At 38.9% G+C, this 18,311-nt stretch overlaps 1 protein-coding gene across 1 annotated transcript in view; it reads right to left on the bottom strand.

Moving 5' to 3' along the window:
- Positions 1-2,753: 2,753 nt before the first annotated feature.
- PARD3 (par-3 family cell polarity regulator) overlaps positions 2,754-18,311 on the bottom strand; it is a gene marked incomplete at its 3' end in the record, with an annotated part of 183,209 nt that continues 167,651 nt past the window's right edge. The window contains exon 20 of the mRNA XM_008949412.1: positions 2,754-3,011. Coding sequence (XP_008947660.1) covers positions 2,754-3,011 — 258 coding nt within the window. The remainder of the gene's footprint in view (positions 3,012-18,311) is intronic.

Raw genomic sequence — 18,311 nt, 5'->3', positions numbered from 1 at the left:
ATCCTTGTGGTCCCTTCCAACCCTGACAGATTCTGATCTGTTTTAGCAGAGGACTTTAGAGCCCTATTGGCTCAATGGTTGGACTTGATGATCTTGGAGGTCCCTTCCAACCTAAAGGATTCTATGATTTATCCTTAAACTTCTTGTAGCATTATCAGGATAAATCAGACTGCAGAGAAGACAGCCCCCTGGAGAGGCACTTGGATGCTTGGTGTGGAAAAGACATGCCAAGAAACATGTTCCAATGTGCAAGACATGAGGAGCCCTGTATCCTACAGATAGGGAGACAACACAGTTAACAGAGAATAATACATCTAAGCCTGTGAAAAACAGAGCAGCCTTGGGAAGATAGCTCAGCCATACTCCAGGCTCTCCTGCTACACACTGCATGGGATCAAGCTCCCAGATGCCCTTCACACACTTTGAGCAAGACTGAAAGCTGCTCCCTCAGAGCTGCTACTACTCCTCTGTGCCCAAAGCAGGAAATACACTCCCTCAGATTTGGGCCTGAGGTATGGATCCAGCTGCTGGGAGAGCTGAATTTGAGCCTGAGATTATGTAAATTGCTGCAACATTTCCCAGAAGGTCTCCTAGTGCCACGTGGGATTCACTAGCTCTGTAGTTTGGCTGTTAATAAAGGTGTAAGGAAAAAAAACCCCAAACATACACCAGAGGCATTCCCGCTTCAGACCTCTGAACAGGTATTTCAGAGCACATTTATAGCAAATAAAAATCTTTTTCCATCTGAATTGCCTATTTCTTTCCAGATATTTCTTGCCAAATGTGTCCCCTCTTCATCATGGGACTGAGGGTGGCTTTTGTTGCCCCAGTTCTAGTCCAGACTTGCATTTTCTTCCTCTGTTCAAGCCCATTGTGTGTTCTAGGTCTTTCCTTTTGTCACAGCGTGATCCAGCTGTGAGAGACAGGGCCCTCTATGTTCCAGAAGTAGCCTGTATGCACAAAACTACCACACTGCTCTTCAATCCTACCCATACGATTAACATCCGAATCCCTCGGTACTCCCCGCTCTCCAGTTTCACTTTCCCAGCTCTTTCATCAGCAATCACACAGTTAGCTAGGTCACGCAGGTCTTATATTTCACCTTGCCAGGTTTGCATCAAAGAACTTTTTTCTTCTTGATTTGACATTGATGCCACACAACCCTGGCATGAAACACTGCCTTTGGTCTCACAAAATAGCCATGAGAGTCACCACGTGGTAGCAATATCCAACCAAGCTATCTTGATTTCCAAAGGCACAAAAGTGGTGAAATGTCAGGCACCTGGGCATACTAGTGCCAGCCAATATAAGGCTAAAGAGCATAAAATTTCAAGAGCACAGATGAAGCTGTTGTCTTTTAAAATTATTTTGCTTCCTTCACTGAAATAATGTACATATCCACAATACACGCCTACTTAATATAAAAACTAGATCTTCTACACAGTGCAATAAAAGAGAACAGTGTGCTTGAGAAAATAAAAAGGCAGTTGCTACTGAATTTCAGTAAAAATTTATCCATTCAACGATGCAGCTGAGATTTTCTTATTTGTCATGTTAAAGGATGTATTTTAACCAATATCATGTGGAGGAACTTCTCAAAATAGATCTGATGGAGAGTTAAATACACTAATCCCAGTCATCAATTAAAAAGAGTTTCAGACAATTAGCTGAAATCTACACAATAGCTGCTCTCCTTAAGACCAATGACTCTGCTACCACCTAGAACAGAATATGCAAAACGACTGTTAGCCCTCATGTAGAGCCATACAGATCCCAAGCTCTGCAACCAAAGATATTGCTTTGCTGACAATACTGGAAATCCAGTATTTTTCTTCTGGAAAGAATGCGATAGAAAGCAAAACAATGATTTTTTTTACAATGAACTAAATTAATAATCTCTGAGTGAGTTAATGATACCTCCTGCACTACAATTTTTGTGTTAATTTTTGTAAAGCTGAGAAAATGCAAAACTACAAGATTATAGACATAAGCCAAGAAAACAGATGCATTTTCTTTGTTAAAGCACAAAAAAGCTGTGAATTTTGCCTTTGGTTATTTCTACTTCATGTTAGTTTATATGCCTGTTTTAGCTTCAGAATTTCAAATGAATTGAAAACTCCACCAACAGAAACCAGAATTTTGCCCAATTTAAGCATAAAACCAAGCATGACTCTGTTTAGGTAACGTAACCACAGGAAGAGTATAAATCATAAGCTACAGCCTGAGAAGAGAAAGTAACTCTTGAGTCAAGCTTGGAGCTTATTCACTTGTCTATATATAATACAGAAGTTCAATCTGTTAGACTTCAGTTCAGGACTACGTTAGGACTAGAATCCAGGTAGGCTTTAATCCACTCGTGCTTTAACAACATTAACTTTCCAGAGATTCTGTAACTGCTGTGAACAGGTTGGAAATGTTGTGTTCCATAACCATATCAGTTACAACTCTGATAAATAAAGCAGATGACACTACAAGTCTGAATTTAATTTGAATGATACCAAACAGTGACTCCAAAATTCCAAACCATCTGAAGAATGAGAAAAAAAGCAGCTGCTCGGCAGAAAATAACTTTCACATCCCATTCTGTTAGTTTGATTTGTGTGAGCTCAATAGTTTTCTGCATAAAGGCTTTTAAAAAGCCATTAATAAAAGTGCAGTTCTGACTTTCCAATTGATGTACAGTCATCTCCCATGACAAAAGCATTACAAGGATGGATTTTGAAAGAGAGTATTGATTGATGTCTGGTGCCTACCTGTCTACAGGTGAAGACTTTGAATTCCGTGGTTTCTTCACTTGGGCATACAAGGCTTCTACTGTCTGCCCTTCCCTCGGGCTCTGTGGGCGGGTGTTCAGCGTTACCGTGCCACTATTTGAAGAAGAGTCATAGGAAGGAATCCCTGCATACATTGGGTCCACATCGCAGCCAAACGTCCGGTTAAAGTCCTGTATCTCTGCATAGTCACGTTCACGAGCTTGTCTCTCTCGGAATTCTCGAGTTTTTGCTTGAATCCTGAAAAATTAAAAGAAGGTCAGAGCTAATTTTTTCTCTGCCAATCATTTGAAAGCAGCAGTTAGCAGACGCTTTTAGGTAGCCCATCTTAATGAAAACCCCTGAAGTGTTTCTGGTTTCATTTTTGTCATGGAGTCTTAGATTTACATTGGATACTGAGGCCGAGATCAAAGTAATGCTATAATCAACACTGGTCTTTAGGGAAGAAATCTGATTATCCACTGTCTTTTGTTTCATTATTAAGTCAAATAATGACTAGCCACAGCTGTTGGTAAACAGCTTACCTATTATTTCATGCATCTTAGGGTTGTGCTTGTGCTATTACCTGACCTGTCTGAGAATGGCCTGACACCGTTCATATTGTACTGTAATTCATCAGAACCTAGCAGATGTTATGGTTCTTACGCCTGTATTTAGAGAGGAATGTACTTTCTTGGTCCGATACTACAAAAATCATACTTCTTTCAGAATTTTAAAACATTATAAGAATAGGACACATACATACATATTTATGTATGCATGCATGTAGTAAACAGCAGAATTAGATTCTTATATGAATTGTTTAAAACTTGTATGTTTTCTTTAAAATGTAAATGAATTTGGCAGCTCTCAAAAGCAGGCAATTTCTTCTCAGAAAATAACAACACATGCCTTATGTTAAAGTTACAAATGAAAGGTGATGCTGTACCAGGGTTTTGTATCTAGGTGCAATTGTTTAGCTGTATGACAGATAAAGTGACAGATAAAACCAAAAGACATTTAGGAATCTTGACAAACACAAATTAAGCACATAGTGGTCATATTTTCAAAAGCACACAAAGTGATTACTAAGAATTGATCTGGGCCTCAAAGATTCTTTAGCATTTTAGAAAATGTGATGTACCACACACACATGCACAGCAAACTGAACCCCCACAGCCCCAACATTGTCTTCCCAGACTTACTTAATGCTCTGTCATCATTACAAAATGAAGCATTCAACTGTCTCCTCCCTTCCACTAGTAAAATGTTCTTTTTTCTTCACCTAATACAGCCATGGCTACACAGTGTGACTGCACCCATCCATTCAGACTACACCTCTGTGCATCTCTGTTTTGTGCCATTTCCAAAGACAGCTTGTTCACCCATGTTTAATGAGAGCAGCCTACTCAAAGACTCTGTCTCTTTTGAAAGTTTGTCTTTTTTTGAAAGAGAAAAGTCTTAAAATTAGTTAACTGACATTTTTTTTAAATCTTAAATGTAGCCCCATTCAATATTAGTCTTTGCAAAAAGAAAAGGGGATACACCCAGGGTGGAATTCAGGCTGCAGATGAAGATGTCAGAATTTAGGTGCCTGCAGTGGATGAGGTCATGTCAGCTACCTGTGCAGGCTCCTTTTACAGTCCAGGGAGCTGTAAGGAGCTGACTCAGCTGTGAGTTACACAGCTGCCATGCTAAATGGTGTGTACTACATGAAAGGAGTTGCTCTATAGACACTTTTGATGCTGTTGTTTAGGTCTGCCTTGGGAGCTTGGGTAACCAGCCTTGACTCAGCTGCTCAAACATAAGCAGCTATGGCTGCCTAACATCCCCAGGTAGTCTTGTTGGACCTCCAGCTGCTGTGCAAGAAGGACAGAAGGACTACTGTAGGTCCTTGTCACATCTGCCAGCCCTGTGCTGCTATATCACAGATGGTGATAACTCAAATGACACAAGATGCCTGTGTTCAAGCATACAAATCCAGCCCTCAGATGGTACATGACCATCTACGTTTAAGTGTCTTCATCATACTGAGTCCCAGGCAAATTGTTCTTCCTATGCTAACATAGATCACCATAAAAAAAGAAGGGAATAGGAGGATGGCACAGAGAGGCAACGCTATCTTCCCCACAAATCCTACAAGTATTGACCAAGGATAATGATAGAGATATCTTCCACACACAGTGCCCTCTGCATTGATGGTTCAATGATTCATTTACACGCCCCACGTTATACCTCAGCATAATTCCTCTTTTTAGGTCTGCTACCACTGTCTTGTGCACCACAACTCTCACTCATACTCAGGCACAGTGGAAAGAAAAGCAACGAGGCAAAAGAAAAAAAGAAAAGGAAAAGAGAAGAAGTATCAGAAAGTTTAACTTGAACATAAGTTTTAAATTTTGCAATTTTGCAAATACAAAATTATTTTCTTTACTGTTTATTTTGTATTTTAATGAGGAAAAATGGAAACTAATATTATTCAGTTGACAGCATATTCCTCCACAATTTCAGCAACATCACACTGGAATTGTATTTTGTTTAATTTGCAGTGAAGAAGGACACAGGTTTAACTCCAAAACCCATTTCAAATTTAAGCTGTGTTTGTGCATGCCAGTTTTTAAAATAAAATTATGTAGTTTACATTGCCCTATACTTAGATGTAATTCAGAAATGTTACAACCTCAATCACCTGGAAGGTATCTATGCAGAAGGAAAAACCTGCAAGTGGCCTGTGCTTGTTGATTCCTCAATCTACAGGTTTCACTTCCCATTAATAGTCTTGTATCAATTACCCTGTGGAGGAATGCATTTGTCTGTTCATATTTGTCCTATGAATGGGAGAAGCAAAGGAAATCAGAAATTTCCTACATATTGGTAATTTCATTTTAATTTCAATTTCAATGGACAATGCATCATCACATACTAGAACACTGGCAGATACCAATTTGAGAAAAAAAAAAAAAAAAATCCATGTGTATGAGATAACCAAAATTTCAGTGTACAAGATCTGACAGTATAACACTAATGTGGCATGGAGTAATTCAGTGAGAAGAAAACTTTCTTATCTGAAGCATTTATAAACCAGAATTACCTGGTGGTAACTGGTGCTATTTGCCTCAGTGTTGCAATGAGAGATGCCAGTGAACTTACCTAACTTTTGACCATGAATATCACATCACTCTCCACTGGTGTGCACATGAGTCCCCCATTTCGTATTAACCAACTTTTCTCAGGTATCTGCTTATCCACTATTTAATATGTTTGGATGGCACACTACTTGCAGCAAGAATATTAAGATTTTCCCATGCATGGTTCAATGAGGGATACTTATTCCTGTCCAAATGGGACAGAACTGATTGTTGAAGTATTACGCAAGTAATTATGTTCATATCCACCAGGAAAAAAAATTTTGATATTTTCTACAACTGACAATACAATGTGTTGATACACATATGTAGTCTTAAAAATCTACAGTCTAAACTCATTATAAATCTTCCTGTTAATTATAACCAAAGTAATCATTTGCAGTAAGCAACATTTAACAGAGGATATCCCTAAAGTGAAACTTATGTCTGACTATACTGACAGCCAAAATATTCTGACTTTTTTCTCTTAATTAATTTTCTGTGCTTTAAGTTTAAACCACTGTGCAAGTTCTAGCATTTTAAAATGACAAAAGTATAGACATTCTGATTACTTAACATATTTTTGAGTGTTGTTTAAAATACAGCTCTGGTTTTGCCTTCTCCAGGACATAGTGGATTTAAACATTATATCTCCACACCTAAAGGAATCAAATGACCAAATTAAAATACATAGACATATTCCTGAAAAGAATAACATTGATCAGCTGAATATTGCACTGTTTTGCAATTACAATAGTTTTTAACTCTGGATATAAAAGAGCCTGAACTTAATGTGGCATTATTTCTTAGGCTGACGTCCCCTCCTTGTGCATGTGTGTGTATAAGCATGGTATAGTGTAAATAATTTGTTAGCATCTACTGCATTAAGTATACATAAGGGAAATGCCAGCGCAGACTGTAACAGGAAAGATTAAAATGATTATGTATGCAGCCTGTGCAGCACAGCCAAGGACCTGAATTTGCTCTGTACTTCAGCCCTAATCAGCAACGCTCCCACTACTGATCCCCAGTATCTGGAGAAGTGTTTGACCACAGTGCTTTGCTTTCACAATGTGGATATGTGCATTAAGCTGTCTTCACTAAATTGTATTCTTCATGACAAAGCACAGTAAAAATGCATATGTCTGAAATTTCAGATCAGCTAATTTTGAGGATTTATGGCCTTCCTACGGATTTTGTGGGGCTTTAACAATAATAATAATGCTTAGCTTTCACACAAGTCATTTCATCTTCAAAGAATGTTGCAAAATCTGCTCAAATTTTGCAATGTTTAAATGAAAACGAACTTTTAAAAATACAGCAGCTACCCCAAGAAGTTTCCAAACCATTTTTGCTGAAGCGTTAATACTGAAAATGTCAACAATGTATTGTCATGCTTTTCAGACTCAAATTACAATGTTCAGTAAAGTATAAACTATCCTCATGCATTTGTGTGCCATTCAATTCAAAAGCTAACGATAACTGCTTCAAATGACAATATTGTTAGCTGCAGAACTTCCTGTAATTGTTAGAAGAGCTTTTTATTGCGGGCTAATCCAGTAATGATAGACATACGCATTGTACGGTGATTCCAATGCACGTGAAATGGTGGTCACAAAAGGGAAAAGCTTATGCACTGGTGTCCCCAGCAAACAGCAGCCACCTCAGTCCCTTCTTCAAAACTCAGTGAGTGAGAGTCATCTTCCAGATGAAGGCAATTACCATTTCAGACACCTAAATTTGGGTATCGAGGAATGTTTTAGACTCCCAGAAGAGCTAGTCAAGATTCAGCCACAGCAGGTGGCTGCACACAGGGTCTAGAGAGCAGTTCAGCTGAACATCTGTAACGAAGCCATTTTCAAGTGAAGCTCAGTCCTTCTCCAGGCTCTACCAATTGTGTCGAGTACCCCTCCCTTGACCTCAAAGGGCTTTTAGCCACACCGCTCAGAGATGGATACTAAATAATCATATTAGTCTGTGAGCCCAATCCCACCCTGAGCTAAATGTTTACAACAGTTCTGCCTGAACTAGACTTTAATATTTTCCAGAAACAGAAAGCTTAAATCTGTGGTGCTGGCAGAGCTGTTCCAAGTAAAAGTGAATCAGGAAAGTGGGTAAGAGAAGAGAAATCAACCTTAATTTAATGTGGTGTCAGGAGTGAAATCATAAATATATTCCTGATCCCTTAGGAGCTCTAGTCTCCTTTGTGGAGATTATTTTTTCATATTAGTGATTTAGATACTTGCAAAATATCATCTACTTGTCTTAATTGATGAACACAGCATGGGAAGGATATTCATGGCTAGTACATTACATTTGCCATTGCAATGGCAGCAGTGTCCTCCCCTAAGAGCAGAAACAAAATTGGCTGCTCCTTCTGGTGTGCAATTGCTTGGTCAATTCAATTAATCCTCCTGCTGCTGCCAGGATTCTGCTGTTGCCCAAGTGATAATCCACAACCTCGTCCTTTCCACCGAGGCTCACTCATTTACAAAATCAGTATTGAACGCTTGCGGTTCCACATATGTGAGATGGCTGACAATGTTTATTAAGGGTAGAAGCAGTATTGTCTGAGGACAGAAGCTAAATGACAAGCCATTCACCGCTGCCAGTTCTCAGTTCTTCTGCCACCAGACTGGCATGCATTGGGATGATGGACTGAACACCGAAAAACAACAGGTTTATAAAGCCAGTCCATTTATTTAGGTTAGTCAGATGGCATGAACATGTTTGGGCCAATTTTTACCAGAAATTTTACAATTTCTAATAAAGAGGTCAGGAGGTACATTGGCTAGTAGCCAAAGCTTGTCAACTTTGTCCCCTCCTCCAAGTGAAAAATACCTTGTGGGCACAGCACTCCAGCAACTAAGTCAGGTCTTGCTGTTCCTCCTCCCACTCTCCTCAACTGCCTTCAGGGCTTTCTGGCCCTTTTTCTAATTTTTGGCTATCAAGTCAATATGGGAGTTTGTCCTCTCCTGTATTTTTCTTTGACCTTTTTCTGGACCCAAGCAGAATTTTTCTGACAACTACTCTTCTAATGAGAGTACCTTGATTATAGGCATTATTGTGATTTTCCTCTGAACTGGCATATGACACTTAGCTTTTCTTATAATGATTAGAGCTAGTCAGTTATCACAGTTATAACCATCTCTCAGCAAAGCCATCTGCTTTCCTGGGAAAATCATTCTAAAGGATTACTGTGGGCAATGGTTAATCATGGGCAGCAACAGCAGTAAACTGAAAATAGGAAAGACACCTCCTTTTCCTCATTTGCTATACCCCCAATTCCATTCAAAACTTTATCATATTTTAAAAAAAAAAAAAAAAAAAAAAAGTCAATAAACAATGCTAGATAAATAAAATTTTTAAATTGAAAGGCTGGCCAGCAACATTTTTCAGGTCATTAAAACAGAAATATTAACAGTTCTGCTTCATCTCCTATGTACATACATGTGTGGCCAACTGGCTGAAATAGGACTGTCCCCTGATTTCAAGACTCATGAAGAGACATACAAAACGTGGCCAGTTTGCTATGGATAAGCGTAAGCACACAGGAACAAAATCAGAAAGGCCAAGGAACAATGTGAAATAAAAGTAGCAGGGAGCTTTAAAGAGAACAATAAATCATTGTATAATTGCATTGGCAGTAAGAGGAAGAGCAAAGAAAACGTTGCTGCCCTGCTCAGTGGTGAGGGAACAATATTGACAGATGATGCTGAGGAAACTAGAGGCTTAATTTTTTTTTCTTAGCATCTGTCTTCACTGAAACGGTTGTTTGCAAGCAGGTGGCCAGCACAATTGATACTGCCACCAATAACAAAAAGATCCAATCTAACAGCAAGAAAAGGAGCTAGAAACTGGTTAAGCTAGTTGAACTTCATCCAGAACACACAAGTGTCTGATTCAGTCTCAAACCTTTTTCAGCAGCTAGGAGAACTTGTTGAGGACAGCTGAAGTATTGAAAAACTAGAAAAAGTCAAACATCCCTCAGAGGAGGAGAAGAATTACAGACTCATCAGTTTAAATTCAATCCCCTTTGAAATTAATTATTGGTAAGCACAGAGAAGATAATGGGATGTGCAGTAGCCGCCATACATTTATCAAGAACAGATGTGGTCAATTCAGTCAGATTTCCTTCTACAACACAGTAAACAGCCTTGTGAGCAGAGCAGAAACAGGATGTCCCAGGCTAAGGAAAACAGGTACAGGCAATTCCTACAGAGTGTCTGAAGAGCAGCTCTTAGCAGTTCACAGTCATGCTACACAGATGGACCGACACATTTTCTACATGGATGTCGCTCTGAACTTACTCAGGGTTTTCATTATTAGTTAGGATACCACTGAATCTGCAAAAAACCCAAATGAAGGAACTTTGGAGGAAGGGATTAACATTTCAAATATTCTTGAAAAACAGACAGAGGAGATTTCAAAAATAGAATTAACTTCAATAACAGCAACTGGAAAGTAATTTACACAGTTGGAATAATTAAGCATACCAATTAAAAGTAGGGGAAAAGATCTTGCTTTTTCAAGAATGGATCTGGAAGTTCTACTGGATAACAGATACAAGTCAGCAATGTCAAGCTGTTAGGGAAAAGAAAAAGACACAGCGGGGACATAACAGCAGCCTTCAGATGCATGAGGAGGAAAAGAATATTGTTTTCCAACATTACAGTACTAAGGCAAGTACTAGGTATTTAAACTGCAGCAAGAATAATTGAGGCTAGTTACATGGGGAACTTCATAATGAAAAGGTAGCAGAAAAAAAATTGATATGGGATGTTGTAGAGTCTATGTCCTTGTAAACTGAAAAAAACCAAAATGAAACATCTGGCAGTAATGGCATACCCAGGAGGTCCTACTTTTGAAAAGCGACATGATCTCTTTTTTAGATCTATAATTTTGCACCTGCGTAGAAATTTTTCACACATATATTTCCTATGTATTGGTTTTCCACAGCAAAGAGAAATATAACAGGGACTGCATATAGAAAGAAAAAAAAAAAAGTAAACTAAAGAAATGCATGTATGCAATCATACAGTCTTAATTTTCTTTCTCCTTCAACAATCACAGCTTATCTGCCAATTAGAATATGCAATAGTACTTAATGTCTCTCTGCAGTTCCCCCCTTCTCAAATCCCATGTGCAGAAGAGATGCATGAGAATTTCAAAAACCTTAAATGAGCTACAACCCAGGAGGGCTGCAGGTTTGTTTTTTTTTTTTTATAAAAAGAGGGGGAGAGATAAAGGTGATAAGGTGATTACTGTAAGTGCCCTAATATATTAAGAAGAGAACAACATCCTGATTTTTATAAGGAGTTATATTAAAGGAGGCTATTAAAGAAGGCAGCAAAATAGAAATGAAGATTTAAGAAATGAAAAATGCAAGAGAGAAAGTAAATATTATGCATATAAGCAGGTGAAGTGCAAACCAATTTGAAACCAAGTGACATTGATGAAACTAGAGGAGACATTAGAATATTTTCCTCTAACCTAGTGAAATCTCTCATGTATTTCATCCTAAATTCATCCTTCGTCTTCCCAAAGGGAAGACACATCCCCCCCAGCAGAGTATCTCAAATCTCCTTTCTTGGATCTTGGAATAAACAAGTGAAAAACCTTGCTTATTTTGCATTTATTTTGGAAAAAAAAAAAAGTAAATCTGTAAATTAGCACCTTACTTATATTTCAATGGAACCTTTAGACTGCTGTGCAGTTAACAGCCTGCAGCATTTCGGGGCAGGGGGTATGTCTGCTGTGTTTTTTTAAAGGCTATGTTTCAACGAAAGGCAAATGTATCAGGTAGGTACATAGGCAGTATAGACCCCTCTGCCTCCAAAACAAACACGACGACTGAAATTTTCTCTTCTTATTTCATGTCTGATTCAAGGGTCAGTGACCCCAGCAGTGGAAGATCACCCAGATGGACAACGGGGATAGTTATCCTGCTGAGAACCATGTTTCATCAAAGAACGTCATTGCTGTCTGTAAGTAAAATGGAATTTAATTTTTCTTTTGCATTACAAAGCTGGTCAGAAGAGCTGATACTTACACCTATGACAGGAGATCCCTGATCATTAGATTACTTCAGCTCTAATCTCCCATTTAGCTCTTTTGCTGGACTGAAGTAGGAAGGAAGAAAATCATGCAATTCAGCTGTTGCTGAAACAACTTGGGAGAGCTCCTGCTTCCATCCCTCCTCACTTTAAGAGCACTTGTTTCTTCTCTCACACAGGATTTCTTGGACCATTACTTCCCCTAGGTTTTGTTTTTTTTCCAACTGGAGAACAATGCCAGAAAGCAGCACTGGTGGGCAACATCTGAATTCTGCAGTTAGATGTGTAAGGAGCAGCTGTTCCCGTATGTGCAAGAAACCAATGACAGAGGCATACCATATATCAAATGGTACCATATATCATACCGTACATCAGATCAGTCATTCCCAGATGCTGCAGGCAGTAACAGGAGGTCCAGCTACAATACTGTCATCAGTTAGTTGAGCTGAGCATAACCAGCATCTATGCTCCTCTAGCTGAAGATTAGCCACAAATGTGAGTATAAAATTCTGCTGCTAGCTCTATTTCAGGTCCATTATTCAGTTTCTAGAGTGCCAGGTATAAAGTAGCCTAACCCTGAAGTTGGAAAATGAAAGTTTGAAGTGAGAAAAAAGTACAGTGTAAAACCTCATAATAAAGCAAGGGCAAGGGATTATGAGAATCTCTTACATTGAAGTTGAAAGAAAAGGCAAATTTTAAAAAGCCTCACTAGTAGAGAACATAGCCAGTAACTTTGTTCAGAACACACAAATTAGAACCCACAGCACCACCCAGGATTCCCTTATAAAACCGTGTTGGGTCACGGTACTGAGAGAGAGCATAAATCCACAGTACGGCCAGAAACAGAGCCAGGTTTCTTATAACCCATAAAAAGATTTGTTCTAGGAACTGGTTACAAAATAGAAGTTCCAGCTGTGGTGTGGAGGGGGGCCCTATCTGCCTGCCATGACTATATCATTAGGTGTTTTTCTGGTCAGTCAAATGCTTGCTGCTGTGTCTAAGGCTTAGAAAAAAAGAGTGGCTTTTAGAGCTTTATCTTACTCTTAGATTCCCATAGTGCAGTCTGGAAAATCTGATGGGTTTCCAGTTCTGTTCAACTCAGCAAAAATAAGTTCAGTAAGTTAGTAATTATGGTACAGCTTTCAAAAATCTCAAATAATATTTGCTATAGCAACTCTACCACTAACAGCATAGTTTATGGGACATCAGAGGATATATTAATGCCTTATCCTACAGTACTTGGCATTCTAAAATAGAATGGAACATATTAGTGCACTTACTTAGAACTGAAATGGCCAAGAGAGTGACAAACTCATGTGATCGGCAAGATACCACCTTCACCAAACCTGTAACTCAGAATATTATAAAGATCACATTAATTATATTTTCAAAATATATTTCAAGGGACTTGGCCAGACCTTGCCCAGTACCATGTCTTGAATCACTGTAGAGGCATAACAGAGGAACTACACTTTTAGTGTGATTACTTAAAATCTGTATTCTGAGAATATGTGGCTAGAGAATGTGAGGAGCTTTGTTTAAAAAATAAAACAAAACAAAACCAAACCCTACTTCAGCAAATATTATTCCACAAAAAGCTTCAATTTACATACCTCCCAAACTCAGTATTTTTATGAAGTGGAACTGGTCTGAAATGTTTTCCCAAAGCTCAATATTCTTATGCTTCATTTCTGTGTTCTCTTACAAAAATTACTACCATTGATTTGTTTTCATGTCCCGCGCCCTCATCCATTATGTAAAAAAACAGTGCCAAAAACAATGCTACAAATCTCAGTGAAACTGGAATATCCCATCTCAAAATAAGTGAGAATGAGAAACACATTGCAGTGATTTCTCTGATCCTCAGAGGAATTTTTTCTCTGCTCTCTTATGCACTGAGAAGGGGGTGGAAGTTTTATCAGAAAAGATTTTACATGTCACTTTAGAAAATATTTAAATTCTGATTGTTCACAGTAATAACAGATTTAGAGGTAATAGCTCTTGTGAAAGCTGTTAAGTGCCTTCAAAACAACAGCAGCAACAAAAAACCTAAAGCTGAACCTTTGCATTATTTTATAGACACAGGTAACACTTCGGATATGTAAGAAACAAAAATCCTCTCCTTATCACAGTATGTTGACTTCTAAAAGTAAGATGAAACTGCTTGATGAAAATATTTTGCTTAAGGGGAAAAAAGCTGGGGCTTTCCAATAAAAATATTATGGTCTCTCTGGGAAATCTGGACAGACACCAAGAGTGTCCTGCTGTTCAGCCCCCTACTCCATCTGATACTTTAACAGTTCCAGATGGCCTTTACTACAGGATGACCTCTCCTCTATTCTTTTAGTATGACCTTTGGGTCACAAATTATCTATAGGAGGCTGCTGTCATTCTGTAAGGCACTGTTGTACTCTTTCATCTAAAGAATAAAGATGCTTAACATTAAAACTCATCTTTGTTAGGCTGACCTTCCAATGATGATCAAAACTGACAGTTATTCTAATCAGTGTCATTGCTGGAGAAAATATGTTTCATTTTTTGCAACACTGACATTAAGAAACTATGGCATGGTTTTACAACAGATCACTTTTGCAATTGTTCTTGGCTAGAGAGCATAGCATGTTATAATAATTTAAAATATCAAACATATTGCTGTAACAGTTTTGAAGAGTTACATTGATTAGAAGGATGTGGTGGGTTGTTTTTTTGCAAGTTATTTGATGTGGGTTCATGTAAACTTCATTGTTAGGTGGCAATAAAACTTTATTTAGGTTTAGTACTCACTTTTCTCTAATGAACGTAAATGGAACACAGGGAACTTGCATAGGAAAATATAATAAATAGTCCCAATGTACTAAATAAAGCGATAAGGTTAATTTCTTTCCTGCTGTCAGTAAATTCATGTTAGCAGTCTCTCGTCAGCTTGACATCAATTAATGATTTTAATTCCAGACTCTTGTCACAGTACTCACCACCCTTTCATCTAATTAAAATGGATGATGCATGATGAAGGGAAAACACAAGACTTCTGTTCTTGTTGTAACATTTCTATTCATTAGTATACTTTTACAACAAAGGGCTAGTGGCTTTAATGGTACTAGAGAAAGATGAAGAGAAGTTTATTATATGTTGGAGATAAAGACCCTTATACCCTTAGGAAACACATAACACAGGAAGCATTTTGTGGAATGACCAAATCTTTCAGGAAAAAAAATATCAGTGTTACTTTAACTACTAATGAACAGAACCTTTCACTCAAAATTCAGGAAAAATCATTTCATGAACACCCACGGAAATCGTAATCTTGTTTATGTTCACACAAAAATGCTGCCAGACTGTTGACTGATCTCCAAAAGCAACAGCAAATCTGCCAGTACAGAGACAAACGCCTGATCCACCTCCCCCAAACAGCATTGCTGCAAGATTGAGACCCTGGGTCATCTCCCCCACACTCTGGCAGCTGCAACAGCATCACCTCCTGCCTCCAACCATGAAGAGCATCTCCCTAGTCCCCATGAGAAGCAGCTTCTCACTAGCTGACAGCAAGGTGTTAAGACTCACCCTGCCGTAGAAAGCCCTGCTGAGGTTTCCAGCCCAGGGCATCACCGAAGGGCAACCCGGTCCCCCCGGGGCCAGAGCCGTGCCAGGGGCTCCCCCTCCCGGTCCCTGGCCCAGCCCACGCCACCCCTGCTGATGTTTGCAGGGACCTGGCTAATTGTAACAGAGGGGCTATGGAAATTTAACTCCCTTTGTACCCTAAAGGGACAAATGGTTATGCTTTCAAAATAGGGAAGAAAAGACAAAGAAGCAGTTTCTTTTCCAGGTGGTAACTACACATCTGTACGTACCAAGTGGGGTATTGCTTTGTTGCGTGTTAATTGTCCTCCAGCAAGTCTAGCAGAGACTGGGGTCATACAGCTGCTTTTTCAGAGCAGAGGAAGCCCCTGGCTCCAAAAGCCCTCATCTGACTGCTCCATCATCCTCCCAGCACTTCTGGAGCCTCTGGCATAGCACTTCCACCACTGCAATTCTCTTCCAAAAGGTATCTCCTTATCTCCGGACAGATCCTCACCACACAGGTGTTTAAGCACCTGATTTTGCCACCATTTCAGTGGAATTTGTGTCAAGATACAATACTAATTTGAGGAAGGTACACTATGAAGATTAAACCACTTCTATGGTAACCCAGAGATTTATAGAACATTAGTAAAGCTCTTAAGTCAGTGTATTAACCAAACAGAAAGTATCCTGTAGACTCTTCTTCAAAGAGGAGTAAGTGCCTTTAGAGGCAGATTAAAGCATACGTATTATTTGCCCATAGCTGGGATCACATACTCCGAATCATGAGATTACATTGGAATTGCAACTTTCATCTTCTAAGCATTATTCAGCCATGAACCACACTGGATACAGATGAATATCTTGAAAACTTCACAAAGAATTCTGTTTATTTAATTCCTCTGTTATCTACCACACGGGTACAAAGAGCAGAGTTGTGTGGGGTGGGGAGCACTGGGGCTGCTAAAGGAAGTCAGTCCAAGGCTGAAGGCAGGGCCAGCATGCATGGCCTTGGGAGGTGGGTGTCTAGAATTGCACATGCCAGAGCTGAAGAAGGCCAGAACACAGACAAAGGTTTTTGATTTGATGAAGATTAATTTTCTAATGAACACAGAGCTGCAGCACCCACAAAACAAAAGACCCAACAAAAAAGAAATCCAAGGATAAAATCCAAGAAAGAGAGAGAGACGATGGCATCAGAACCTGCTGTTAGAGGGATGTCTCCAGCAAGAGCCACCAATAAAAAACAGAAGACAGAAGCAGTAGGTTTTCTGAATGATTCTGTCTTCACATCTCCTAAGAAACAGATTATACTACAGGGTCTTGAAGAAGTCAGAAAACATTCAGGGCCATCAGATTGCAGGATACCAAAGAACACTGGCTACATATTGAGAAAACCCTATCCTGGTAGGGCCCTCAAAGACCAGATGTAGACAGTTTCTAAAGTGGAAAGGTCTGTGGGCTTCCAAGAGCTTAGATCCAGTAGCACAGCAGAAGGTGACCATCCATGTGAAAACTAACTGGGTTGTAACACTGATTCCTCTTGGTTATTGATAAAAGTTTCCAAATCTGTTTTTAAGTCTATCCTACGTAGCAATGCCTGTGTAAGACTATAAATAGTTTGAAGCATCTCTGAAAGCTCAAGGTATTCCATGCAACTCCAACCTGTAAAATGCAAGTCTTTACTCTTAGGAAGATGGGCCAACCACAGGTGCCTCAGGAGACTCTGGAATTGACAGAAGACATTTTATAACAAAACCAAGAAGGGCCCAGGTTTTCTTCTGAGTCTGAGTGAATGTAGCATCTCAGTGGGACTCAGTTTTAGTAGTAGTACAGTGATTGACAAGATGACAGCATGGCACTCGACGTTAGCACATATATAAACTAGCTGTGATCTGGCACAGGAACAGAGCTAACTGAATTCAGGCCTTATTCGACCTCCTCAAGACTCTGAAATATAGCAGAGTCTCTTTCTTAGGAGACACAAGGCCAAGTTCAGAAAACCTATCGCCTATTGCCTTAAGGTTTTGATTGGTGCCATTTCTGAGGAGAAGCAGCACACCAGAGCCCATCAGGATTTCCAGATCAGTGCTTGGCAGATACTCAAGGATAATGCAAACAGGCTTCTTTTTCTGGACTAAACACGTTTTACAGAACAGTGACATGGGGACAATGTCCTATGGCCTTGGATGAACTGTTAATCCAAAATTTGGAGAATTTACAAATAGCAAGCATTTTACAGCAATTTTGGTAAGATTGATGGGTGGTCTCCTCCGATGATGCTCTTAATTGTTCCAGTAATCTATTTCACTGAAAGCTGTCTGTATTTCCAACTAGATAACTTAATCTTCTGTTCAAAATTACTTTAAGATTATCAGTAAATACATACCACATACAGCTTAAGAGATACACATTTTAAGATATATGCTCCTTAATAAGAAATTATTATTAATAATATGCTTATAATTGGCAATTTTATTCATTTTAATCATAGCAAATTGAAGAACATTAATTTGATTAATTATCTTATAATCGATATGAACACTACTTTTAAGATTTTAAAGAAAATACTACTGTAAGCACAATACTATTAAAATTTCCAAGACAAGGCATAAGAATTCCATAAAATTGTGGGCATGATTGATTTTTTAATGGACTGTTCACTTGTTCTCTGACCCCCTAAGGATTTTTGCTCCTAGCCTCTCGAACACAGTAAATTCATTAAATCCAACCTATTTCCCCAAAGTATTGCATCATTATAAAGGTATATAACATCAAATACCAAGTAAAATGGAGCAATTGAATTATACTGCTAAAAACAC

This window comes from Merops nubicus, unplaced genomic scaffold, assembly GCF_000691845.1.
Source record: "Merops nubicus isolate BGI_N331 unplaced genomic scaffold, ASM69184v1 scaffold7491, whole genome shotgun sequence".
NCBI lineage: Eukaryota > Metazoa > Chordata > Aves > Coraciiformes > Meropidae > Merops > Merops nubicus.
Note: the sequence above shows the minus strand (reverse complement) of the source record. Positions and strands in the feature narration are given on the sequence as shown.